This window comes from Leptidea sinapis, chromosome 47, assembly GCF_905404315.1.
Source record: "Leptidea sinapis chromosome 47, ilLepSina1.1, whole genome shotgun sequence".
Classification (NCBI taxonomy): Eukaryota; Metazoa; Arthropoda; class Insecta; order Lepidoptera; family Pieridae; genus Leptidea; species Leptidea sinapis.
In genome coordinates this window covers 2114810-2142430 of record NC_066311.1, presented here as the reverse complement: position 1 = coordinate 2142430, position 27621 = coordinate 2114810, and the positions used below count along the sequence as shown (strand labels likewise).

The following is a 27621-nucleotide window of genomic DNA, read 5'->3' as shown; positions in this document are numbered from 1 at the left end:
ATGGATCCCGAGTTGTTTTTTCGTCATAACGAAACTTTGGAACACTTTTATGCGCGATGTAATAATTTGACGATTTTCGATTGTAGTGAGGATGAAATGCTATGGTGGGCGATGGGATCTCGTAGATTACCTTTGAAGGAAATAATACCTATAAGTATTGTACTGGTTGTGATATTTTTGACAGGAGTCGTAGGAAATGTCTGTGTGTGCGTCGTTATTGTACGGAACCCGGGACTGCATACGGCAACTAATTATTATCTGTTCAGTTTGGCTGTAAGTGACTTGCTGTTGCTATTATTTGGTAAGTGAAATTATTCTATTCTTATATAATATAATATAGTTAACGAAATACCAGTTAAATTGAGTTCGAAAGGCTTTTTTTCGACACCAGTTGACCATAACCACTTTTAATGAATTCTTTAGTAATGTCTGCCATGTGTTAGTGCGCAATATTAATTGAATGTTTATCCCTATAAAGTTGGAAGTTTTGAAAGGGCTTTAAGTAGTTATATCCTTGTGCAAATGACATAATTATTTTTTTATGGTAGAGGAGGACAAACGAGCGTAACCTGATGTTAAGTGAGCGTTGTAGGCCTTTTAGTAAGCTGTAGAAGCTTCTTTAAAGGTACCCATGTCATATTGTCCTGGAAACACGGCACAAAGAAGCTCATTCCACAGTTTGGTTGTACGTGGAAGAAAGTTCTTCCCAAACCGCACTGTGGGGAAACGCCATACATCCCGATGGTATAGTATAGGAATCAAGGGATAAATGCGATAGAAGACAAACAAAGAAGCGATGTCTCTACAGAACGCCAAGTATTGTAGCTATTCAAAGAACACTGGGTCAACGACAATTCGAGCTTCTCTGCGTTGCACCCGGTCAAATGGTTCGTACTGATACTGGGATGCGCCAGACCAGAGATGACAGGAATACTCCATATGTGGCTGGACCTGCGCTTTTTAGAGTGCTAGAATGAAGTATTAGTTACAAAGTCGTTGAAAAACTGGTTTCATGGAGTTTGAATTTCGCTGCAGTCTAATGGTAGAAAAGAGTAGATTATTTACCAAGAGAGAAAACCACGCGAGAGTGTTTTTTAATTCAGCATGGAGCGAGAAATTGAAAGTAGGTCAAGTGAGTTTTATCAAGTTTGGAAAACCTAAAAGTGCACGCCTCATAATCTCATATTCCAGATTCTTTTAGGGCGAGGAAAAATCTTAATATATATAAATTACGTGAAACGTTGTTTTTCCGCGATGGACTCCTAAACTAATGAACGGATGTTAATGGGGATTACTTCATGAAGTGCAGTTTAGTCGAACTTGAGAGATAGGATAGTTTTTATTTCGATTTAGGACCGATAATTATTTTTATTTTCATTATTTGTTTTGTATGGACATATTTTTTATGAGAATTTCGTGAAGCACGGTTTGACAGTTCCACTGTGAAACAATTTCATTATAACAACAGGGAGCATTTTTTACGAAATAATCCTTGATGTTATGAAATATTATTGGCAAATTCCTCTAAAACAGTTTTTTTTAACTATCTACAGAACAGCGTCTGTCGGGTAGATATACAAAAAAATAGCCAAAAAAGGAGTCGTATCTTAGGCTGAGATTTATATAGAACGTACAAAGACTTTGCTCAGACTTTACTGACGTAAAACTTTTGCGCGTTTACATAATATAACCTTTTGTTTTAATATTCGTTTTACAACTGAAATTATAGCGAGCTGATGCTGAGACAGCCTAATGCAAAATTCAATTTCGCGTCGTATCACATTCAGCTTTTTTACGTAAGTAAAGTCTGAGCAAAGTCTAAGTACTCTCTATAGCTAATTAGCATTAGTTTCAGCATTAGTTTTTATAAATAATAACTAAACGCAGGACCGATCGTCATGGCGATCTTTGGGGGAGGCCTTTGTCCAGCAGTGGATGTCTTCCGGCTGATGATGATGAATAATTAAACTACAGTGAATTGAATGTTCATATTAATTGAGAAAGTCCACAGTATGTTACTTAAGATAATAAAAACTAAAATATTCCGGTACTATACATTTTTCGACCAATTTCCCCACTACATACTCCTATCTATACAATTACGTCCAGAAAATATTATTTCTTTTACTAACTTATTATGTGTGTTATATTATGTTAAACAAAAACAATTTTAACAAAAAAACAACTGACTTCAAAAAAACTATTCCAAATCAATAGATACAATATGCACTAAAAAGTATAAAAATAATTGCGTTGTTATAAAAATAAATGTTTATACAATCTAATAAATTACTCTAATTCTAGTAACGATTATGGTTATTTTTGGAATCGGTGTCCTCTCGCCGTGGCCCTATAATTATGTGTGTATCATTGATATAGTGGTTGCCCTGCAAAAGAGAGCTGTTCGTGCTATATATCAGCTTGGTTATAGACAGTCTCTCAAAGAAAAATTTAAATAAATAAATATTATGACTGTTCATTCTCAGTACATTTATGAAAATTTAATATACGTTCACGAAAATCGTCACCTTTTTGCTCTTAATAGTGATTTTCATTATTATAACAGTAGAGATAAGGGATTGCTTGTAACTAATTCTAGTAGGCTTCATAAGATACATAATAGCTTTAAGGATAAATGTATACACTTCTATAATAAAGTCACAGCCACTGTTCAGGCATTATCTATAAATAAATTTAAATGTTTCATAAAAAATGGCTCTGTCGTAAGCCCTATTACTCCACTGCTGAATATCTAAATGATCGGACAGCCTGGGACTAGATTGTGATTATTTTATAGCGATAGAAATGACTGTACAATATTGTATATTTTTATTGAAAAGAGTGCAAAAAAAGAATGCTGGGAGAGTTTCTTGCGCCGCTTTTTCTCTCTCAGAGCGCCATTTGTTTCCGAAACGGTAGTAGTAGGTATCTAGTAGTTATTAGAAATGACATCAAAAAGAATTCTAAAGGAATCAATTTTGAGAAAATAAGTGCCTTTTATGCCTTTTATGTATATTATATTTATGTAGTTACAAACCTATATTGGCTGTCACCGACTCCAACGGTAACAAACATTAAAAAAATACCGACGAATTGAGAATCTCCTCCATTTTTGAAGTCGGTTAATAATTGTTATTGAAATATTTTTTATTTACCTCACAGATTATTTAACTTGATATAAGTGCACTCATATAAACCTGAAAGTGTGCTATAAATAAAAAAAATCAATTTCAGTTTCGATAAAACTGTTTTTGTTGACATGTCGAGGGTAGAGCACTACCTCACTTTTTGCTTATGAGGCAAGTCAAGTCAAAGTCAATTTATCACCTCTATGAGGTAATAAATAATTGTAACTTATGACAAAGAATTACGTTTATTTATTTACATACAGTAGGACAGAAGATTTGTTCCTGTTTCGCCCCGGGTTTTTGTCCCACATTCCTGTTTCGTCCCACTTTTTAAAATGTTATTTTTGTACAGCCAGAAAAAAAAATGTGAATTACAACAATATTCTAGATATATATAAGAGCAATAGTTTACCCGAGACCAAACGATGGCATGAAAGGTGTTCATAAATCTATTACAGGATATTATGTTCTTGCAGATTGCGGCACAGCTGTCTTAGGTTGTCTCAAAAGTATAACGATAAAACTGGGCACTAAAATATCATAAACGAACCAAGTACATAGTAAAATTATCTTGATTTCGAAGTCCATGCACCAAGATGAAGGTGGAGAAAGTGGTAGATAAAAGTTAGGATTTTAGGCCATAAACTTGCTTGTGGGCACACGTTGTACAAGATATTGAGTTTTTAAACCAATTTATATAACAATTTGAATAAGTAAAATTTGAATTAGTTAAAAGGCTCCTGTTTCCATTTATTGATTTCTGGTATTGAATACTAACTTGTAGAGTTCATTAATAATATTTATCGTCAAAAATATTATAAGATTTTTAAAATATTTTGTATGCTGTCCGTACAAAACATGTTGTAAAACACATAAATTACTACCCGGGGCGAATAAAGAACAAAAAGTGGGGCAAAACAAGAATAAAATAATAAATTATTCAATATTCTTATTTTCGAGACGAAACAGGAAGAAAATCTGCGGCGAAACAAGAATTTTTTGTGTGGGGCGAAACTTTGCGGGGCGAAACAGGATAAAATAACAATTACAATACAACAATTTTATTACTACCTTTATATAAAGACCTACATAAGTAGATTTAAAATTGTCATGTTGCTGTCATCTTTTACTGTTAAAGGGATCCTGGTAAAAGACACACTCTAACACAATTTTAACGTCAGATACAATGTCACTGAAGTTTAATACTTATAATGCACTTAGGTTTACTACTTGCGGATGACACACTCATTTTATTGTGAAATGTAAAATCCGGATTTGAAAACATTTTTAATTTTGCTTGCGGTCGGTTTACTTATCATTCAACCTGTTATGATTTATACTCTAAAGGCTGTTTGAAACTAATTAAAATATCAACATTCCAAATACAATTTAATTAAATTAATTTTAGTAATTGTATGACCCATATAACCCAATGGTTGAACTTGCTTATTGAGCTAGAGGTCCAGGTTCGAATCCCGGTAGGTGCAAACATTTATGTATATGTATGTATTTGTGCGATCCATGGATTTTTTTTAAAGGATTTTTATATTTTTGTTAAATATATTGTTGTCTTGTACCCATAGTACAGGCTATGCCTAGTTTGGGACAAGATAATTAGTGTAAAAGTTTGTCTCCCAGTTTTCTTGAAAACATCCAGCTTGTTTTGAATAGATGTGATAAAAATATTATCTTCGCCGCGTCTATAGATAAAAAAGAAAATCCCTTAAATCTTTAAGGGATAAGCCTAGAAATATAGATAGAATTATTCGAAATTATTTAACTTGTAGATTCTAAGTTTGATTGCTTTCTTGCAAGAAATTTTATTGAAAAGGGCGTTATTTAGCGGAAATGCATAATTATCTAAATGTTCATGGGGTTATTTCTGCTAAGATTTGTCTTTAGCCAATTCGACAATTGTTTCGTCTCTACACTACCAGTAAGAGGCTCCTTTGCATAGGTTGACGGCTAGATTAAGGGTACCACAACGGCGCCTATTTCTGCCGTGTAGCAGTTATGTGTAAACATTACTGTGTTTCGGTCCGAAGGGCGCCGTAGCTAGTGAAATTACTGGGCAAATGAGACTTAACATCTCACGTCCCGCTCGTCTCGTACCTTATTGTCATAATAAAAAAACACTGCGTGGAATCAATTACCAGCTGCTGTTTTCCCAAACCGATGCTACTTATGGACCTCCAAGAAAAGAGCATACTCCCACCTTTGAGACCGGGAAGGGAACGCATATCTTGACACCTGGTGTTGCGGATGTCTATGGCCGGTTGCCTCACCACTCCCCATGACGTAAGCCTCTTTCCCATTTCAGAGCAGCGTTGTATATACATATACATTACCTTCTACAGATAACATTTAAACATTCATTTAAATTAACACCTTATTTCGTGGCAGTAATGTTCAAACTCTAAGTCATTAGTCCAGTAATTTCTGTTGCTACGGCGCCCTTCGAACCGTATCACAATAATGCTTGCAATCACGGCTGAAAAACGAATGACACTTAAATCTGATGTCTCAAAGTGACGAGTGGAATTTCGATGCCGCTGAGAAATTTGGGTATTTTAAGAATTCCGAGCGGCACTGTATTGTAATGGGCAGAGCGTGGCACTTCTCGTCACTTTTTCCTTAAAAAAAAAGGTGTATTAAATTTTTAGTTACTTATTTGATAATTATCAGTTTTTAAAGTCGGTTTTTTTTAACCAAGTTTTGTTTTAATTTTTACTTTTTAGTGTCCGTTAATAATTATAATATACAACCTGAATAATAAATCCTAAAAAGCCGTAGACAAAAACAATTATATCATCGAGGTAAACAAAAATTTTCATTTAAAATGTTCATGAAATGAGTTTTCATTGTGTGCCAAACTCTGTAAAATTTTTATGGGACCAAATTAAAAAAATTACGTTAATCGGATCATAAATCTCAGAGTAATCGGTGTACATACACTAAAAAAATACCGATCGAATTGATAACCTCCTCCTTTTTGAAGTCGGTTAAAAAGAGGTGCTGATGATAAATAGTTGAGAATCAATTAAATTATTAAAAATTTCGTGAGACATACGTACTTTTTTTATCAACACGGCCTTACTCACGGTTTATCGGTGTGGGTACTGACTAGTTTCGGATCATTCGGAGGTCCTACATCAAGGTCAGTGTAGTGGGTTTGCGATAGCGTCCCGTCTCATACTGCGGATTTGCGCTCGTAGTGCGCGACTTGACTTGGCGCGAGGTGCGCCGCGCTGGTGATGACAACTACGGTATCACTGAAACTATTGTGTTCAGGGGCGCACAAAATGTACTCCATTACGTAAACACCGGCACTTTTGGTGTTATGCGGAGACGCGTTTATAAACACGGGTTTCCAAGAAGGTGGCTGAGCTTGGGCTCAGTGCTCGCATAATATAGACAAGGGTTGGCCCTTGTCTATATTATGCGAGGCACAAAGTTCTGATCGCGGGCCAATACTTTCTCCTTATCGAACCTAATATTATGTGAGGTGTTGGAACTTAAGGCATGCTCTGCCACTGCATAGGTGTTTATTTACGTAAACTGCGGATGTGTTCGGTGAGTCTGGTTTTTATGTTGCGTCCAGTTTCACCAACGTAACTTTAGCCACACTCGCAGGGAATTTCGTAGACGCCAGGGCTCTCCAGAGAGTCCCGATCCTTAGGAGATCGTAGAACTACAATCTGCGTCAGGGGGTGGAAAATTGTCCTGATGCTATATCTACGGCGTAACAGGTGTTCAATATGATCCGTTACCCCTCTCATGTATGGTGGATATGCCGGAGTAGATACCGTAGGTCACACTAAAAGTTTTCCGTAACTTAAAAAAACAACATGTTATCACCAAAATATTATGTTTATTGCTTTTCAAAATACTCTCCTTTACATTTCGGTCGAACCATTTTTTGAAACAGGAGGGCCACAGATCTGAATTCATTATTTCTTCGTGCTGATTGAACGCTATCACTGCCTCTTGGGAATTGGTTAAAGTGAAACCTCTCATCAAATAATTGATTTTGGGGAAAATCAGAAATCACAGGGTGCTAGGTCGGGGCTATGTGCAGGATGGGTGACGAAGAAAAAAAATGCGATCATTTTTTTACAAACGTTTCTCGCCTGCTTCACTTTTGTTGGCCTGTCCTCGTGTTCAAACACCCATTCACAAGATTGCCGTTTTTTTCGGGTTCAAAACAATAAATCCAATTTTCGTCTCCTGTGACAATGTCACAAATAGCATTAGAATGTCCGTTGTCGTACTTTATTAACATCTGTGAGCATCATTCCACGCGAGCCCGCTTCTGCTCCGGTGTCGGTTCATGAGGGATCCAACGACAACAAAATTTCCGAACTTTCAATTCTTCATGTCGGCAGTTGAAGGCCGCCTTTCACGAAATTCGTCATGTAAAGAAACCCGACCACTCTCAAATTCAGTAAACCATCGCCTCACGGTGCTCAAGCAAGGTGCTTCTCTCCCAAAAGCATATTGAAGACGAGCGGCACAGTCTTGCGGGGGAGAGAACTTTTAATATCATAAAAAATCATCGCTCTAAAATCTTTTCGACTTAATTGCATTTTCGTTGCGTACGTAGAACTTTGATGAGCGATAAAAACAATTGATAAATGATTTCCCGCGAATTGTCTTTTTATTACTAAGAAGGTTGCAACGTTTTAAAAAATATAACATTCGAAATTCAAATAGTTCCGATTAGCTAGAAGTTTTAATTAGGTACAATAATTAAATCAAGTTGAAATTCAAAATTCTGTTTCGACAACAACCTAGAAAATTTCGAAAGTTTTTTAAAATCGGTCCAGAAATGGCCGAGAAACAATTTAACATAGAAATCAATTGGAGTCACCTGTGAGAGCTCCTTACTTCGCTCAATAACATAAAATAAACATTAGTTTGTAGGTTCCACTTTCAAATAATAACGTTTAATTTTTTTGGCCAAATATTTTTTTTTCAAACTATAGAAGCATTTATCTATTAGCCATAATATTTTTTTTTATTTTTTTATTGCAAAACAAACAGCTTAAGTTATATACACATTGTAACACATAATTTATATTACACAAGCCAATAAAGTTTCCACTTAAATATAAACAAAGTAGGAGTGAATATAATACAAAAGATAACGATTTGATATACAACTAAACATAAGGCGAAAAAAGTACACAAAAATACAAATGAAACAATTTTTTATGCATTACAGTTTTAGGCAACTCTTTAATATTTTTGAAAGGTGGTTAAAAACCTTAATACACATAACATTTGCATTATTTTTATTATTTATATAATATAGTATAATTAACAAATTAAATAAAATTGATATAAATTCCAATCGATTAAGATAATTAAAGAATTTTCATTTGACTTAATTCCACCTAAGGTCCTAAGGAATGCTTTGACAGATGTACTACGAAGTGATAAGGGTACGAAACCCTTATAAGGAATAAGAAATAACAAGTGTAGCTATTCATTGAGGCAGATAAATTTATCTTGAGGTCGGCATAAGGTTAGCCAAATCTTTTCAGCTATTATTCCATATAAAATATCTTTCATACTCTTAATATTAAGTACAAAAGGATTATGTACATAAACATAGATTATATAATAGGTAGCTATTATGTTGAAAGATTGTCTGTGGCCTTCGATAGCTGGATCAAGAGCTATCAAATAATGCATTGTTATTGCCTTAATATAGAATGTCTGTATGAAGAAAAACACACAGCTTTTGCGAGTTATAGACATTCTTTCCATACATACAATTAAGTAGGATATTTTTGTTTATTTAATATAATCTTTATTAAATTTGCTCGAACAATCTTCCTTATAACGGCGCTGGTATGGGACCTAACTTGCGTCGACACTCTGGCTCCTTCTCATGTCCAAGTTACGTCAATTGGTGTTGGGTTGGCTGCTGCTTCGACTGCCGAAGACAGCAAGGGTCGCAAATATGTTAGTTTTAGCGAGTAATACATCTTTGTGCCGTTTGGTGACACTTGGCCCGTGGGGCCCAGAGGCGCGGTTAATGTACAAAGTACTATCTACGCACCTCAATAGGGCAACTGGAAACCCAAGCACCTGCAGCTATTTCGGTCAACAGATCAGCCTAGCTATCCAACGCGGAAATGCTGCTCGTATTTTTGGTACACTTCCCCATAACGATAGTTTTAATTTAATGTAATCATTGTATTGTAAATATAGTTATAATATTTGTTTTATCTACCTTATAACATAGCAGACTCCTAATACAAATATATTCTAATAATAATAATAAATTTATTATATTTCATTAATTACAACTACACACCAAACCGTTTTTTTTTCAACCCCAGGGCAAGTGCCGATGCTGGTATTGATTTACGACATAATATATTTGAGGCAAGGGAGGAGTCTCGTGATGCGTTTGATGTCTTTTGTGATTTATCCAAGGATTTCGATTGTGCTTAACACGAAACATTGTTCAGAATACTTCACCATCACGGATAAGACGTATTATAGCATTAGACATGATGATTTTCTACTTAAACTGTAATATCCAAAAGGTGAACTAGATTGGAAACCGGTCTTCTGAATCAGTCGTTAAAATAGGAGTTCCGCAGGGTTTAACTTTAGGACTTTTTCTATTCTTGAATTACCTTAATGATCTACCTTCTCTCACTAAGGATAACTACCAAATTTTCTTGTTTGCTGATGATGCATCACTATTTGCACATGATGCTGGCTAGGCAGGGGCACCTATTTTGCCGTGAAGCAGTAATGTGTAAGCATTACTGTGTTTCGGTTGAAAGGCCGTAGCTAGTGAAATTACTGGGAATGAGACTTCACAACTTATGTACAAGGTGACTAGCGCAGTTGTAGTGACGCTCAGAAGTTTTGGGTTTTTCAATAATCCTGAGGTCTAAGCTGAAGGTCCTGCTCGTCTTATTTTCGTCCCTTATTTTCATAAAAAAAAACATAGTTAGTGAAAGACTGCATGCCCTTTTGAACCTATGGTATAGTTGTTTTAGTCAACCATGCTGGTCCAGTGCGAGTTGTCTTGATAAATTTGAATTTATTAGCAGATATTCTTTAAGAGCATAGAATAAGTGTACATAAATTAAAACAGATTGGTATTTGGTGGGAATGGAACCGATAGGGACGCCCCTAGATAGGCTACGCTACAAAACCCGAGTACTAGCTTTAGGTCAATACATCGTCTTCGACGGCGAAAGCGAAGCCCTTTTTTCCGAACTCGGCGGGCACTCGTCACCTAGACGCCTCTTGAATATTATTTACACTTCGCTTAGCGTACAGCTAAGCCGTGGTTCGAGCCTCGCAGGAGACTCCCTTTTCTTTATTAAAAAATCTTAAATCTTACTAAACCTCTGACATGCTCAGGTAGGAACCTTAAACATTGTGCAAAGACAACTTGAGTCAATAAACAAATACTTTTTAAATAGTGATGTCACCTACATATTTACAACATGGCATTTAAAAAGTAAAAAAATACGACAAAGTTTTGAAGCTAAGTTCAATATAAAAGTTGCTTCATTCAATGGGATACCGAGTGATGAGGCGTGCAAATAGCATTCACCTTTACAATAGTTCTTAAAAAGAAATTAAGCACCAACGAATTAATTTGATAAATCCTCTAAAACCACCAATATCATAGAATTATACCACAGCAATATAAGCCCACGTACCTTGGCTGCTGGTGCTGAGATCCCACTCAGACAGGGAGATGGAGATATCTCGTTTCCACGTGGTTCTTCCAGTGGCTGCCGGCCGGCGAACTTTAGATCCTATTAAATCTACCACACTACGTTTCGGTGAGCAAGAAAAAATTTTAACTGCCACTGTCAAAGATTCGAGACAATCAATTAAGCCTCGATATACGTTTATGGCCATTGCGTATATTGGCGGTAGGATTCAAAATTGAAATTAAATTATTTTAAAAAGGCATTGATGCTTCACCACCGAAGTTCAATATTCTTTTTTTCCGGTCTCCGTTGTTATAACAATTAATTCATTGAAATGAGTTCTAAAGAGAACCGAGAAAATCGCGTAATGAGATAACTTTTTAATTAAGTATACTGTCAACATGTAACAGCATCACTGGTAAAATCCTCGTGTTAATTAACTTCAATAAATTCCGTTACAATATAGATAACTCTTTCAATCATTGATATTTATAAAAGTAGGTAATTTTAGAAAGAAAAATATTAACAGTTTTTTACAAGATTTCTATTATTATTAATACTAATATTATATTTATTCAAACAAAACATTTTGATTCAAACAAATCTTATATCTATATTTACAATATTATGATTGCATTAAATTAAAACTAGCCTTAAAAAATTTGCAAAAATGAAAGAACAACGCCATGGTGTATGTACAACTCTTACATTATGGATTAAAAACATGCTGAAACACAGAGTAATTTTAATCGATGAAGGTGAAACGCAGAAAGCTATAGTTGCCAAAGGCTGTCCCCAAGGAAGTGTAAACTCACCTCTTCTATGGAACTTGGTAGTAAAAGATCTGATTGCCACCCTCAACGAAAACCACTACTATACTGTAGGTTACGCAGATGACCTTACTATACTGATATGCGGAAAGTTTGTCACTACTGTATGTGAAGTAACAAATGCGGCATTAAAATCGTGGAAAAATGGTGCATAGAAAACGACCATTCAGTTAACCCAACAAACCGGAACTGGTATTGTTCACAAACAAAAGAGTTCTAGGTAATTACAAACTGTTTAACACTGAACTCCAATTAACAAGTAAAGTATTTAGGCGTAATACATGAAAGCAAGCTAAACTGGGGCGCCCACGTAGATGCAAAGATAAATACGGCCACCACGGTCTTGCCCCGAAAATAGTACTATGGCTTTACGTAGCTGTGATACGGCCTGTGATATGTTATGATGCAGTAGTTTGGTGGTCACACACTAAACAAAGAACCCCGTATAGTAAATTACAACGATTTCAAAGACTAGAATGTATGGCTATCACAGGATGCATGCCATCTACACCTACTGCAGCCCTAGAAACAATGATAAATCTTCCGGCTCTACACCTCTTTATAAAACAAGAGGTGGCCTCCGCCGTAGTAAGGTCCTAACTGAGGTGATTGAAAAGGAGCCTTTGTTGCTTGCGGTAAGTGACAGGTTTCCTAAGGAATATATCTTCGATAAGAAATACAAAATACAGCTGTACGAAGAACCAAAAGAGGACTTTAATTTTATAGACCTCAGGATTTTCATCGATGCCTCGATAACAAGGTCTGGCACGGATATGGAGTGTTCTCGGAAGATCTAAATATAAAAATAGCTGCACCACTAGGAGCTCAACACTGTCTTCCAAGCACTCTGCATGGGTATCATAGAAGCGGCTACAGCTACTTTGGCACAAAAAGTAAAGGATTACTCCATCCGCATCCTCTCAGATAGCAAATCAGTACTACAAGCTCAACAAAGCAACACTATCACGTCAAAGCTAATATACGACTTTCACCAGTGTCTGATGGAGTTACGTAATAGCGACCAAGTAACTCTTCAATGGATAAAGGGTCACAGTGACTCACGCGGCAACGATGCTGCGGATGAACTGGCCAGGAGAGGCTCGGAGATGACAGCAATAGGACTAGATCAAATCGTCCCTCTTACCTCTAGATGGCCTGCAACAGTCATACGAGAACATACCAAGGAATTACAAAATAAATACTGGACGGAAGTGGGTGGGTGTAGACAAGCAAAAGAGGCCCTACTCCAAATAGACTTCAGGCTCTCTCGCAAGCTACTTAAACTCCCACGCCAAAGATTACGTAAATTAACCCATGTAATAACGAGTCACGGTCCTTTTAGCAAACATCTGTTTAGTACGTATAGGTGACACTGACAGCCCGCTGTGCAGAGCCTGCATGGAGGCAGAAGAGACGGCCGCACAAATCATTCTGGAGTGTAGGAGTGTGGCCACATACCGGGCCAAACACCTGGGGTCACCGAGGACTCTCCCCGAGGTCATGGGTGACATCAGAGGTTTGATTAACTACCTTGAGGAGCTGGGATGGTAAGATTAACTGCCCTCCTCACCACGCATAATAGGCGCGCCAAAGTCGTCGAATTGCGGATAGTAGCAAGCAATAACCTATACCTATTATTACGGGGAAGTGTACCAAGAATACTGGTAGCATAGCCGCGTTGGATAGTTAGGCTGATCCGTTGACCGAAATAGCTGCCAGCGCTTGGGGTTACCAGTAGCCCTATTGAGGCGTGTAGATAGTACTTTGTACATACTACGCGCCTCTGGGACCCACTCGTGCCAAGTGTCTCGACACCAAACGGCAGAAAAACGTATGACTCACGCGAGGCCGACATATTTGCGACAGTCGTTGTCTTCGGCAGTCCCCCGGCGGTTCCCCGTGCCCAAGCTACCAAGGTCATTTCAATTGATTATTATTTGGTCAAAATATAGTTTTTAAGGCAGCTTGTTCGTAGATAGGTATGTATTATTAGCAACTCGGCGTCTTCTGTGCTCTGTGAAAACTCACTCTTTTTGGTACAGCTGTATAGCGTAGGTCTTCACTGACAATAAACCTGTTTATTTAATAATATTTTGTTGTTTAAAGCTTAAGAAGAATGTTTTCCAAGAAGCCAATACTTCTTTTTACGTTTTGTTTTAGCTTATTTTTCTACTTAACTTGAGATTTTCAGCAAAGCTTCGTTGTAATCAAAATATGTCGGCAACAAGGATATCTAATAATCTATTTGTCACGTCTGGCTGATTGTTTTTTTTTTTTTATAATATGTTGTTTGAAATTGATTTTACAAAACAGAAAAACATCAATGAAGACTTGCACAGGAAATAAGCACGTAGTAATAAAATACATTAAACATTTGTTTTATATAGGTACTATCGACCCTGTATTCAAATATATTCAAAACCCACTTTATTTAGGTTCCGAATGTAAATAAATCAATTTGGTCACAACAACCAACCCAATTATCTTATGAAAATACTTCTCTGTTTTGTGTCCTTGATAGCTGAATAACATAACCTACATGAACAAATTTTAATGTTTGCCAAAACTGGACGATTCGGGATTCAAAACAAAATTACACATAAACGGTAGTTTTTAATAATCAATTATGTTTTTACAGTGATAACCCTCACTTCTAGGATTAATACACAAATAAAATTTTATGAACGATGCGACCTTAGATAATTTATACGTCTAGATAGACTCTGACAGCTGTGAACACGTCGAAAAAATAGCTGCGAACTGTAAGCCTCTAATTTCAGCAACACACGCACACTAAAATAAAGTGTTGCCAAACAACAAGAGGCTCTATCTAGACGTATAAATTATCTAAGGGAACGACCATAAATCATTGATGAATGTCAGGTGACACATTGCCAAGGATTAGGGCGGCTTCAAACTCGCTAATGATACCTCGCACACTGAGCGGATATTACAAGTTAGTATAATCAAATACGCGTGCCTTTCAACTATATCACCCTAGGAAACTTCATTTAGGTTTAATGGTATACATTTAAAATAGATCGGAACTCCATGGACGTGGCGTCATCACGTAGTAATAATTATATAATCCAAATAGCTAATATCTCAAAAATATAATAGCAAAATTACTCTTTTGACGACACAGAGAAAGCCTACAACTGTTTATGAATATAAGTTTATACATATAATAGTTTATAAATATATATATATATATATATATATATATATATATATATATATATATATATATATATATATAAGTTTATTACAATTGTTTAATCCCATGCATATTTCTGCAATTATGTGGAAAATAATCTTTCAAACATTTTTTTTAAAGAATACACACACACATTGAAAAGATTTGTAACAATAGGTTTAATTGTGGATTCCTGAAGCTTCGTAAGAGCGTGTTTTATCGCACCAAAATATCACCACCCCATCACCTCCCGTGGGTGTCGTAAGAGGCGACAACGGGATACATAGAACGGAGGATGGGCAGCAGCATCTTTCCAAGAGATCACCACCATTGACTGCGATCGCCAACCCGCCTGCCAAGCGTGGCGATATGGTAAACCCCTGTATGTACCACCGCCTGAAATGATGAAGAGGCTAACTGGTCGAAAACAACATGTTATCTGGAATGACCAATGCCAGGAGGGACCAACCAACTAGCCAAAATCCTGAAATATGAAGTCAATGATCACTGTACTAAAGCGCGGGACGACTTTCAAAGGAGGAGGGAGCGCGTACGGCGTAGGTCGTTAGAGTAAATATATTCTTTGTAATTAGGTCACGCTCATTATAAATTAAAAGGCATAAAAGGAATTTATTTTATCAAAATTGATTCCTTAGAATTCTTTTTGATGTCATTTCTAATAACTACTAGATACTACTACCGCTTCGGAAACAAATGGCGCTCTGAGAGAGAAGCGGCGCAAGAAACTCTCCCAGACTTCTGTTTATGCGCTTTTTTCAATAAAAATATACAATATTGTACAGTCATTTCTATCGCTATAAAATAATCACAATCTAGTCCCAGGCTATCCGATCATTAAGATATTCAGCAGTGGAGTAATAGGATTTACGACAGAGCCATTTTTTTTATAAAACATTTAAGTTTATTTATAGATAATGCCTAAACAGTGGCTGGAATTTTATTATAGAAGTGTATACATTTACCCTTAAAGCTATTATGTATCTTATGAATTATTGTCATCGTAACACTAACAATTTAATCCCAATCCCTTGAGCATAACAGATTCAAAAATCGAACTTATTAACTCGAACAAACATATTGACTTTGCTAGTTCAATAGAAGCCTGTAAAACTCAAAATGAGCTCATTACTTTCAGACGAAAATAGCTAAGATATTGGTCGGATATTGAAACGAAATTGATTTATTTACGATACGAGCCTCAATGAAGTTGGCCGATGTTAGGATAAGCCAGTCCACTTTGATATTCAAATAGAATTTAAAATGTATTTCCCTATTTGTCGAACATTTTCTCTTGTATGTTATTCTTAAAAGTAAAGTCTACAATATTTTCTTTGAGGAAACTCGTTGCGTCTTTGACTTCGTTCGATCTGATTGAATCTTGGTTACCTAAAAATACAGAAAACAGAAATCTTTCGTGTTCTGTGCTCAAAAATTAGAGTCAATATTTTTAAACAATTTGTTATATTTTTAAAGTGATTACCCTCATTCTAGGATTATATGGACGATGCGGGACTCGAACTTTATGACGATACGTCACTCGAACGGTTAGCTCAGTCGGTTAGAGCACTGGCACGGAACGCCAGAGTACGTGGGTTCGAGTTCCGCATTGTTCAAAAAATTTGTTTTTCAAATTTTATTTGTGTGTCAATATTTTTGTTATTCCTCTACACTTTAATCAAGTCCTTTCCAAAGTCGCGGTAAAATCTATGACGAATAAGCGAATGTTTTTTTTTCTTTCAGATTTTCGCTTAAATGACCCCATTTTAATATAGGTATATCTAAAATTACATCAAACAGTAAACCCTAGAATTTGATATTAATTTGATACTAGAATATCACTAACACAGCTGGGTATTCTTATTTTTCAGGTCTGCCGAACGATCTGGCAGTCTACTGGCATCAGTATCCATACAGCTTGGGTCTGGTGTTTTGCAAGCTTCGAGCTTTCATTTCCGAGGCGTAAGTTTAATATAGCTTATTGACATAGAGTCGATTAAGTTAAAGTTTAATAGTTTTTGACTTTCAATATTTGATTTCATATCCAAAAAAAAAATATACTTGCACATAAGAAAGATCGATTTATTAGGAATTGGATACATGGACATATTGGCGCAAATATCCAATCATTTATATATCTTTATAAACGTTTAAGTTTATAATATCAACAAAGCACTGGGAGCGCGCGGCATATAGTAAGTAGAACATCTTCCCTAGAGTTGATTCACGAAGAACGATATCGCCTCTATGAACAAATCTTTGATTGATTTTTGTCAGTTTTTTTGTTTTCGGAGCGTCTCTTCACACTTGTGTCGACTGTTTATCGCGAAGATGTTCTATTTATAGATTTTTTAACTTACTTTGATATCAGAAGGATTAACGTTACACTTAATAAAATAACAGGCGTATTTCTGAACTAATTCCTAGTTCAAATTCAATAGTTTATTGTGCACGTTCATGGCTATATTCGGGACCATAACTCCATCGCCCCTTTCCAAGTCTTGTGGCAACGAGAGGCGCAATGGCTTGTAATCGTTGTGACAACTTCGTGGAGAGAGTCGTGTACATAAACAGGCGGTGCTTGGGGCACAGAACAGACTAAAGGATCTCTTTTACCTGTTCTGTGGCTTGGGTTGACTGGTTCCTTCATTGAAAGCTCATATTTTATTGATAGCATAATATTAAACTTGATAGTTTTTGAAGTGAAAACTTCAATAACTATCAAGGCATGCTGAGTACTTTTTATTTAGACTTGCTAAATACAATTTTACAAAATACTAGCTGACCTAGCAAACGTTGTATATTCATATAAAGTAATAAAAAAAATCAATAGTTAAAATTTTTAGTATAAAATAGAAATTAAATAGATGATGACCAATTCTCAGACCTACATAAAATGTATTGTAATAGAATAATTATTGTAATCAATTACCATCTTGCAACCCTATATCCGATTTGTGGATGGACAAAATAATATAAAAATCGCGATACAAAAATAGTTGTGGATTGTAGAAGGGTGAAAATTTGGAGATGTATGTATTTTTCAATTCTGAATCATTATAAAATAATGAAATGAATAAATAAAAAAATATTTAGGCGTGGAGGTTATGATTTCGGGGTATGAAAAATAGATGATTGCCGCTTCTCAGACATATCCAATATGCACACAAAAATTCATACAAATCGGTTCAGCCGCTTCGGAGAAGTTTTCGTAACAAACACCGCAACACGAGAATTTTATATATTACATAACACTTTAACCCTTTTAAAAACATTTTAGAGATAGCCTTCTTTGTTACGATAAAAGTAATAAATACTCTTCCAATTTCAACTAACAACTTCAATTTATGAGAAACAGTCCGCTGATAAAGGTCATAGTTACGCTACGCACGGACTGTGGTCCCCTTTTTCTCGTGAAAATTAGTAGTTAAGATCGGAAAAAGCAAATGGACAAGTTATGATGTGAAAACTCAATTAGGCGAGTTGTGGAAACTCGCCTAATGAAGTTTCGGGAATGATCATGGTTGGTACTTGGTATGTGTAGCTATTATAGGCTGAACTTTTTATTTCTCAAACTGGCCGCTTACATAAGCAATTTTTAAAAAGTATTTACAATATTTGAAACAGGAACTCCTTCGCTGTAGACTACAGTTTATTTTATCTGACTACGTCTTCGCTATTCGAGGACTACTGCCCCAACGGCCCTCAAGCTGTGTGTCCTACCCACTGCCACTTCAGTTTCACATCCTCCTACGGATCTCCTCATTTCTGATACGATCTCACAGGGAAACTCCGACCATAGCCCTCTCAATTTCCCTCTGAGCGACCATGAGCTTCAGCTTGTCAGTTCAGGCCGAATTTTGTATGCACACACGCTCTAATCGCCGTTGTGACAAACTAAATAAGAACTAAGCGATAAAATATTATTTCGAAAGTTATTTATTAAGCACAACTTTAATAAAATTTTATATATTATTACTAACTTTATCTTTATTTATAGGTAAGGCTTATGTAGGTTTACGTCGTTGAGTGCCAGCCCGCTGACCGATAATCTATACTTTTTCTATACTAATATATAAAGCTGCAGTGTTTGTTTGTTTGATTGAACGCACTAATCTCTGGTACTACTGGTCCGAATGACTGAACATACGTTTGAATGATTCTTTCAGTGTTGGGTAGTCCATTTATCGAGGAAGGCTATAGGCTATGTTTTTTTTTTTCAAAATTAGGGATCCGTAATAAAATTACTATTTTGTAACACAAGGTGTAAAATCGAAAACCTATTTTTGCGTGCGCTGCAAAAACTATTGATAATAGAACAAAATGATGTACAGGCTATAATATAGGCAATATTTTATTACTTATAAAACTATCCCGTGAATTATACTTTATATGGCAAAACAACGTTTGCCGGGTCAGCTAGTTAGATATATATAATGACAAAAATGTGCCGTCACAGCGCAGGTAGATGGCACAAATGTAACCACCTGTGACAAGCACGGGAAAGGGGATTAAAACTCCATAAAATGTCTGTGACGTAATTTTTATAGTCACTTTTGAGCCGTTGGGTCAAAACCGCCATCTGAGCGAGTCGTTTGTTTTTTTTTGTATTTTCAGAGCAACCTACGTGTCTGTGCTGACAATATCAGCGTTCAGTCTGGAGCGGTACCTGGCTATATGTCACCCTCTACACGTGTACGCAATGGCGGGCTTGACGCGGGCTTCCAGAATAATCCTGACTTTGTGGACGGTCGCGTTCTTGAGCGCCTCGCCGTTTGCTGTGTATACAGATATCAACTACATCGACTATCCACCAAGTAAGTGTGTGCTTCCCCGGGACACAAAAATAATACTGAAGTCCAAGGGTCCAGGGTGTCAGAGGGTTAAGAGGCAACCAATGGGCATTTACCAGTGAGAAGCTCCTTTGCACAGGATGCCGGTTGGATTATGGGCGCCTTTTTCTGCTGTGAAGCATTAATGTGTAAGCATCATTGTGTGGGTGCCGTAGCTAGTGAAATTACTGGGCAAATGAGACTTAACATCTTATGTCTCAAGGTAACGAGCGCAATTGTAGTGCCACCTAGAATTTTTGGGGCTTTCAAGAATTCTATTACTATCACGATAACGTCCTGCTCGTCTCATCCGTTTTAGTCATAAGAAAAGTAAGTGCTATTATTTTATATCTCTCAACAAATGAGCATAACTCCATTTGTTGCTCGGTGATCATCTGGGACCACTCCAATAATATCAAATTGGTTGATGATTTAATATAAAATTTTAGGCAATGCGGATATACCTACAGATAACGCGTGAGTTGAATGCGATAGTGCTGTGACGTTATAATTGACGACCATAATCATGAGTGTGTCGATAAGTTTAAACAATGCTTCAAGATTACCATTTAAACACTAGTTTAAAATCTTAGTTAGTAAAAACTTAGTTAGTTAAACGTATTAGTTAAATCTTAAATTTTTGTTCTACCTTTATTCACAGATGTCTAAAACATTTTTTGCCATTTCTTGTACTTGGCCATTAATAAAACTCGTATTTTTGGAACGGAACCTGAAGGACTTGGATTAGTCATTATAAAAAAAAACAATAAAGCGTCACCGCAATTTAAGTTTTAATAGCACGATAAGCGACGACTACGGCACATCACTACACTGTCCTCGCGGGGCGAGGTGTGCGGAGAGCGGGGGAAGGTGCTCCCGCTCTTTACCTAAGACTCCGACTGCATTCAACTGGCGCGATAACTGTATACAAACTGTAGCCAACAAGATTTTATTTCTGTTTTAATTATCACATGAAGTTATACTTCTTTAGGCGCCTTATGAAAAAATGATGAGAGTGAAATTTTAAGATGCGCGCGCATCGCTGTAACACAAAAGTAACAGGGTCAAGTTGGTTCCTTCGTTAGTTTTTTTTTTGTTTTTTTCGTCCAGTATTATGCAAAGGGTTCAAGCCCATACAGCCGTATTCATTATTTAATAATTAATTGTCAAAGTCATATTTGCAAGATTTTTACTAAATTGTTCTTTCTAAAAATGTAGAATAGCACGAGGAAAAAATCATTTTAATGATTTTTGCTTCATTAGGCCAAGAAGTATAACTTTTTGTGTGCATACATAAGTACACACACACTTTTTTTTCTTACTTATATATTAAGAGCAATTTATAACGAAAATATAAAAAAATATCACAAGAATCGTAAATTTGATACCCAGATTCTGGCAATAAATCGACGGAGTCAGCATTCTGCGCGCTCATTGCCACCTCACCACTTCTGGAACTCAGCAGCATTTTCTTCTTCTTCGCGCCAGCTGTACTCATACTGTGCCTGTACATCATCATGGGATGGCGAATCAGGTTACTGACTTTATCACGATAGGATTGTGTTTAACAAAAACTGGCGAAATTAAATTAACAATTATTATTTATGACTTGTTTGTGATTTATAGTAAAACTTTTACACATAGCTTAGACACTCGTTTTGCCAAAGGTAATAATGTCAGTGTTCTAACACTACCGACGTCTAAAATCTTTAAAAAAATGTTGTTTAATGATGTCTATAGTTACTGCTACTGGTACATTAGTGAAAAGAGACGCCACGTCGAAGCTGACCATTATCGCCTCGTTACGGATTTTAATGTCCTCCAATAGACTAGTCGGTACCCACATCGATAAATCGTGGGTAAGGCCGTATTACTAAAATAAGTTAATCATGTATCACGAAAGTTTTAATATTTTAACTAGTGGGTAGTTCTAAAAGGCTTTGCTTAGGGCATAAAGTCGTCCTACATGGAAATCTCAGCGAGAATGTCCAGGAAAACACTTACCTAAAGTTATTTCAACTAATGACCAAACCTCAAAAAATATACACCAGAATAGGGACCGCTTGGAGGAAGAACTGGGAAATAAAAAAAAAATTAAAGAAAAAAAAAAGCTTCTGTCTAAGCAGGACAAACGGACAATCATACGTTCATTTTTACTAGACTGAGAAAAAGCCCGAATAAAGGCTTTATTGTAATTTAAGTCGTCCTAATTTGGCACTGACGAATACGGTTGTCCTTTCGTAAAAACGATAGGCTATATACGACTAATAATCGGTCCCATCTAACACCATACATTTTCCATTTTCAGAAGCAATTAATCATGTCAGCTATTTCCATATAATCAATCACTTTGCACGTTACGAACATGATGACCTTTTCGGTGAGTTGCAGTTTCACCGCTAAGGTCCGTATAACGTGGTAATGATACGGTGATGAAAGCTCATGGTCACTCAGAGGGCAATGGAGAGGGCTATGCTCGGAGTTTCCCTGCGAGATCGAATCAGAACTCAGGAGATCCGTAGGAGAACCAATGTTACCGACATAGTCCAGATGATTGCAAAACTGAAGTGGCAGTGGGCAGGGCACATAGTTCGACAGACAGATGGCCGTCGGGGCAGTAGTAAGTCCTCGAATGGCGACCACGTACCGGAAGTCGCAGTGTTGGTAGGCCCCCACAAAATGGACCCACGATCTGGTCAAGATCGCCGGAATACGTTGGATGAGGGCAGCGCAGGACCGATCGTCGTGGAAATCTTTGGGGGAGGCCTTGGTCCAGCAGTGGACGTCGTCCGGCTGATGATGATGATGATACGGTGATGCCTAGGTCCTATGGAATCAATAAGAGTAAAATTTTATGAAATAAACATTTTAACTGTTGCTCAATATATATTCTTTATAATGTATTCTTGGCAGTGACAGGTGGACAGGGTGAAGAAGTCTATAAAAGGCGATGTTTCCCTGGCGTCGACACAATTCCGCTGCAACCGTTAACGAGTTAAGGCGTTAATCTGCCCAATTTCTGTTCGAATATTAGTCAGTGTTATTCGTAATTTATTCTTAGAAGCTTAGCAAATTCTTCTATTTAATTTTCCAGTAAATTATTTAGATTTTATTATTTAGCTTGCGTGTGAAGTTTTAGTAGGTGGAATTAAAAGTTGTTTTAAAAGAAATACCCTTTTGATCTTATTTCCTAGAGTATGATAATAGACACATTAATGAATTTGCTGGAAACTGTGATAATCATAATGTTAAAATCAGGAACAACAATAAACTAGGTAATAAGTAAGCCGAATTAGTAAATCTTTTGTGGTACGATGTATATGCTTTTACAACATCATCCCCGAAAATGTTCAAAATAAATATAATACGAAATTCAAAAGAATTGTTAAGAAACGTTTATTTGGTAGTTACTATAACGTAAATGTATTTCTTAATAATACCACAGATTGGGACGAATCGACCGACGTCAACTTTTATGAAATTTTATTGTGATCAATTTTTATTTGAAAAAGTGCGCAGTAATTCTTGCGCCCGTTCTTCTCAGATCTGTGGCATAAATTTTCAAATTGGTGGTAGTTTTTAAGAAATATTTGATTTTGAATTCTAGAACTAGCGTCTTAATACGTAAACAGTTATTAAGTGTATTGTTGACTCTCTCTATGCACGGCTTTTAACACAGTGAAAACTACACTTGATATAGAACCTTACTTATTAAGACACCTTCTGAACGACAGGCCTTAGTATTTGGGGCAAAAAAACATGCTGAGTAAGTAAGCTTGTTTCAAAATTACATTGCATTTGAAAGCTTCTACAAGAGATTCTCTGTTATCAGAGGTGGTGTTCTAGAAAGAAATTATACTGTTTTTTTTTCAAGCTGTAATAACGTTATGCAACAATTATTTTTAAATATATGTTCCTAGATCAACACGAATCAATAAGAAGAGTAAAGAGTTACTCAGTGGACAAATTCATGGCGATACGCGACAAGCGAAATCTAGAAAGGCTGTTATAAGAATGTTGGGTAAGTTTTATTAACTTTGAACAGAGAACTGAATAATGCATTATCTAATCTTGTAAAAGGCAGAGAGACGGTTGGTACCTAAGATAAATTAATACGAAGAGTGAGGAAAAATTGACAACCTTCCTCTTAATGCCTCGTCTAGTATCAGAATAATAAGTCTCAAAACCTCAAGCGATTATCAATTCCGCGGCCATCTGAAAGGCAAAGCCAAATTGGCTTCGTAGAAACTCGGGGTAATATATATAGTAAGGCAATGCTTCAGGCTAGCCCACATTCTAGCGCTCTACGAAGTTCAGGTCCTGCGTTAAATGGAGTATTTTATCTCTGGTCTGCTGCTCTCCAATAGCAGCTCGAACCATTTGCGGCTAGATCAATAATTAGGGTTGCGTAGAGACATCGCTTTGTTGTGCGTATTATACCGCATTTATCAGTTGAATGTTCCGAAAAGCTGTTTAAACCGATTACTGCCGTCGAAATCTACCTTCGACGCGCCACTAATTTGGATATTATCGTCACTATAAATACATTTACGCTGGTGGCTTGGGCACGGGGAAGGGCGCTGGTGTGGTACGCGACTTGCGTCGACACTCTGGCTCCTTCTCATGTCCAAGTTACGTCAGTTGGTGCTGGGGCTGCTGCTTCGACTGCCGAAGACAGCAAGCGTCGCAAATATGTCGGTCTCAGTGAGTCATACATCTTTGTGCCATACACATTAATAAAAAATTTAAAAGTACCTATTTGTATTGAAAATAATAAATATTAATTTAATATATTGAATTGAAAATAATAAATCATTACAGAAAATTATTGATCGATTTAGTTATAATAATAATAGCAAACATATTTAAGTTAAAAAAGAGATAGATAAGAAGAAGAGAATAAATTAAAACTAAGACATTTTCTTAATCTGTAACGACCCTGAAAAGTAATCAATTGAACAGTATTCTTAGTTGTATACTAAAGTTAAAGTAAAGAAAAGTCAATGATTTGATTTTAAAGTCGGTCTTGTATCACAGTCGCAGTTGTAACAGCGTTCTTCGTGTGTTGGACTCCGTTTCATGTACAACGATTGTTCTTCATCTACGGGCTGGGCATGCCGCAGTACCACGCCATCAATGAACAGCTCTTCAACGTCGCCGGTGCCCTGTATTACGTCTCAGCGACCGTTAACCCGATACTTTACAATGTTATGAGTGCTAGGTAAGTTGGTCTCAAAATCGAACATTTATTACTCAACCAATACATTTTTTATGACAATAAGCGACGAGACGAGCAGGACGTTCAGCAGATGGGAATTGAAACGCCCTGCCCATTAAAATACAGCGCTGCTCAGGATTCTTGAAAAACCCAAAAATTTTGAGCGGCTCTACGACTGCGTTCGTCACCTTGAGACCTCTACTCGGCGAAAGAGAGTCCCGGAGATATCGTGATGAGTCAATATATAGGTAGAAATCTCTTATATTTATATAGATTGGAATAAGAGCTCTATCCGTGCTCTCATGTAACTACGATTCGTAAACAGTTTTCTTTGACATGAAAGATAAAATCTATGTTAGATTAAAATTCAGCCTTTCAACCCGCACGACTTTGAAGTTGCAAAACAATTAATCAAACACTAAGTTAATTACAAGGACATAGAAACTCCGTTCACAGGAAACAAGCCAGAGAGTCCTGCGGGTTAGAACATAAATACAAGCTGTGACATTTAGATCTATATAAGTTTTAATAGTTCTGGAATCGTGATCTCTAATTCAAATTGAAGTTTCATGAATCTTAGAAATGTAAATGGTATTGTTCAAATGCTTAGCCTCATCTTTCCAGGCCCTACAATGTTGAAGAAAAGAAACTTAGTCAAAGTAACGTTGTTCAAATTATAGGAATGGACTGTAGATTATTTGGTAGGCGTAATAAAAACAACTGTGAAAAAAGGAACAATGCATATACCACCTACTTTTACTGCTCCTCGCCACACAACATCCACCGGTGCACGGCACTACAGGAACCCACGTGGTTCAACAATCGAGGGACGGCCAAGAACGTCTCGGAGGGCACCTTCTCGTACGGCTTGGGTGAGCGCCCACACATACTTCACGCGATTGTCGCGCCTAGCGCCACCAGTTTGCTACCGGTTTCAACTTAGGGTTGAAGTACAGTAGCAATAGATGGCACCTTAGCAAGTTCGATATCCATAGTTGAAATTAACTGGCACTTTACTAAATAATATACAATGCAAAGACCGAACAAACATAAAACTCCGAAGATTTACAAATCGTCGTAATTCGGGAACAGCTATACAATATGGCATAGCTCTATCACAGTGTTGTTCAATCTTATTTACTTCGGGACCCCATTAGAGTTTAAAAAATTCTGGCGACCCCCTTGCCAGTCAGATAAATAATTTATAACTTAATTTTAAAATACTATCATTATGATTTTATGCACAAAGTATTCACGTGTTTTGGATGAAAAAGCAAAAATATCTAGAGCGCGCAAGGGAAGCTTTAAAGTTATTAGTACCATTTGCCACTTTACACCTGTTTGAACTGACATTATTACTGAACTGGTGAAATACTGAAATGGTGGACATTAAAACGAAAGAGAGAAATTGACTTCAATTAGAAAATGATTCAATTTTATCGTTTCAAAAATAGCACTACGATTTGACTTTTAACAGTTAATCAAGTCCACCCTTCTCACTAAAATTGTGTTTTTGTTGTACTCTAGTTTTACTTTTCCTTTTGCCGGTGACCCCCCAAGTAAGGCTAGCCCTAGGAGTCGCGACCCACAGATTGAAGAACACTGCTCTATCAAATATATTTGTTCCAACCTAAATAAAAATCTATGTAATTTGTTTATCTATTATCTAGTGTCACCGAGCTTAAATATAAAGCACAGCTTTACCCCCTTATTCATAATTGTCTGCTAACTAAAAGCATTGCTAATTGTCACTCTGTCTTCTTCTATTGACCTAAGTCAGAATGAGAAAAAACACTCCTTAGCGGCTGTTTTATGTTAGTCAGGTTAGAGTTTAGCGAAAATTAACATACCAGCGACAGGCTTCTTATAGCCTAAACATATGGTTGGATTTGGTAAGGCCGGACCATCAGACGGTCCAGACGGTAATATTAGTAAATTTTGTTTGAAAACATGAACATGAACATTTTGATCCCAGAATATGTTCAAAACAAATGAATTACGAAACTGTAAAGGCTATAACATAAATGAATTTCTTAATTATACTACAGATTGGGAATTGAGCAAATAAATCAAAAATTTAAATCAAAAAGATCGCATTGAAATTTTACTTTAAAAAAAAAACAAATAAAATGCCCGCTAAGTTTCTTGAGCCCCTTCTTTCTAAGGCATTCATTTCCGAACGAATAGTAGTTGTTGACTTTCAAGAAGTGATTTCATATTCAATTTTGAAAAAAAAAAATATACCTGCAAGATCGCCATATACTTAATTTATATTACTTTGTTGCAGATATCGCCTCGCCTTCAAAGACACACTCCTCTGTAGAACAGCAGATCGCCTGCAATCTAGAAACTTCGGTTTTTCGCTCCGTGAAGGTTCGACTCCAACCTCTAGTGTTAACAAAGTTAAATCAAGCTGCTACAGAGACAAAAAGCACGGAAAAGTAAACTTTATCAAAGACGAACAAAAAATCTTCAGTATTGAAACAAAAATTGATGAAAATGATACATTTTGCCACGAAACTGGACAGTGACAATATAGCCAAATAGATACTGGCGTACAACGAGATGGAATAACACGAAGAGGATTTCGTAAACAGTACACATAAATGACATATCCATGTTACAGAAGAGAAATATTTACTACCAAGATAATCGTTAGTGTAGAATATAATATCCAACTAGAACAGCAGAAAAATAACGGG

At 36.5% G+C, this 27621-nt stretch overlaps 1 protein-coding gene across 1 annotated transcript; it reads left to right on the top strand.

The window, feature by feature from the left end:
• Positions 1–27614, top strand: LOC126978150 (neuropeptides capa receptor-like). Its single transcript, XM_050826902.1, has 7 exons — positions 1–301; positions 16741–16831; positions 19487–19686; positions 21094–21235; positions 23622–23722; positions 24739–24922; positions 27207–27614. The coding sequence occupies exons 1-7, from the start codon at positions 1–3 to the stop codon at positions 27448–27450; spliced, it is 1263 nt and encodes a 420-aa protein (XP_050682859.1). The 3' UTR covers positions 27451–27614.
• The last annotated feature ends 7 nt before the right edge of the window (positions 27615–27621 follow it).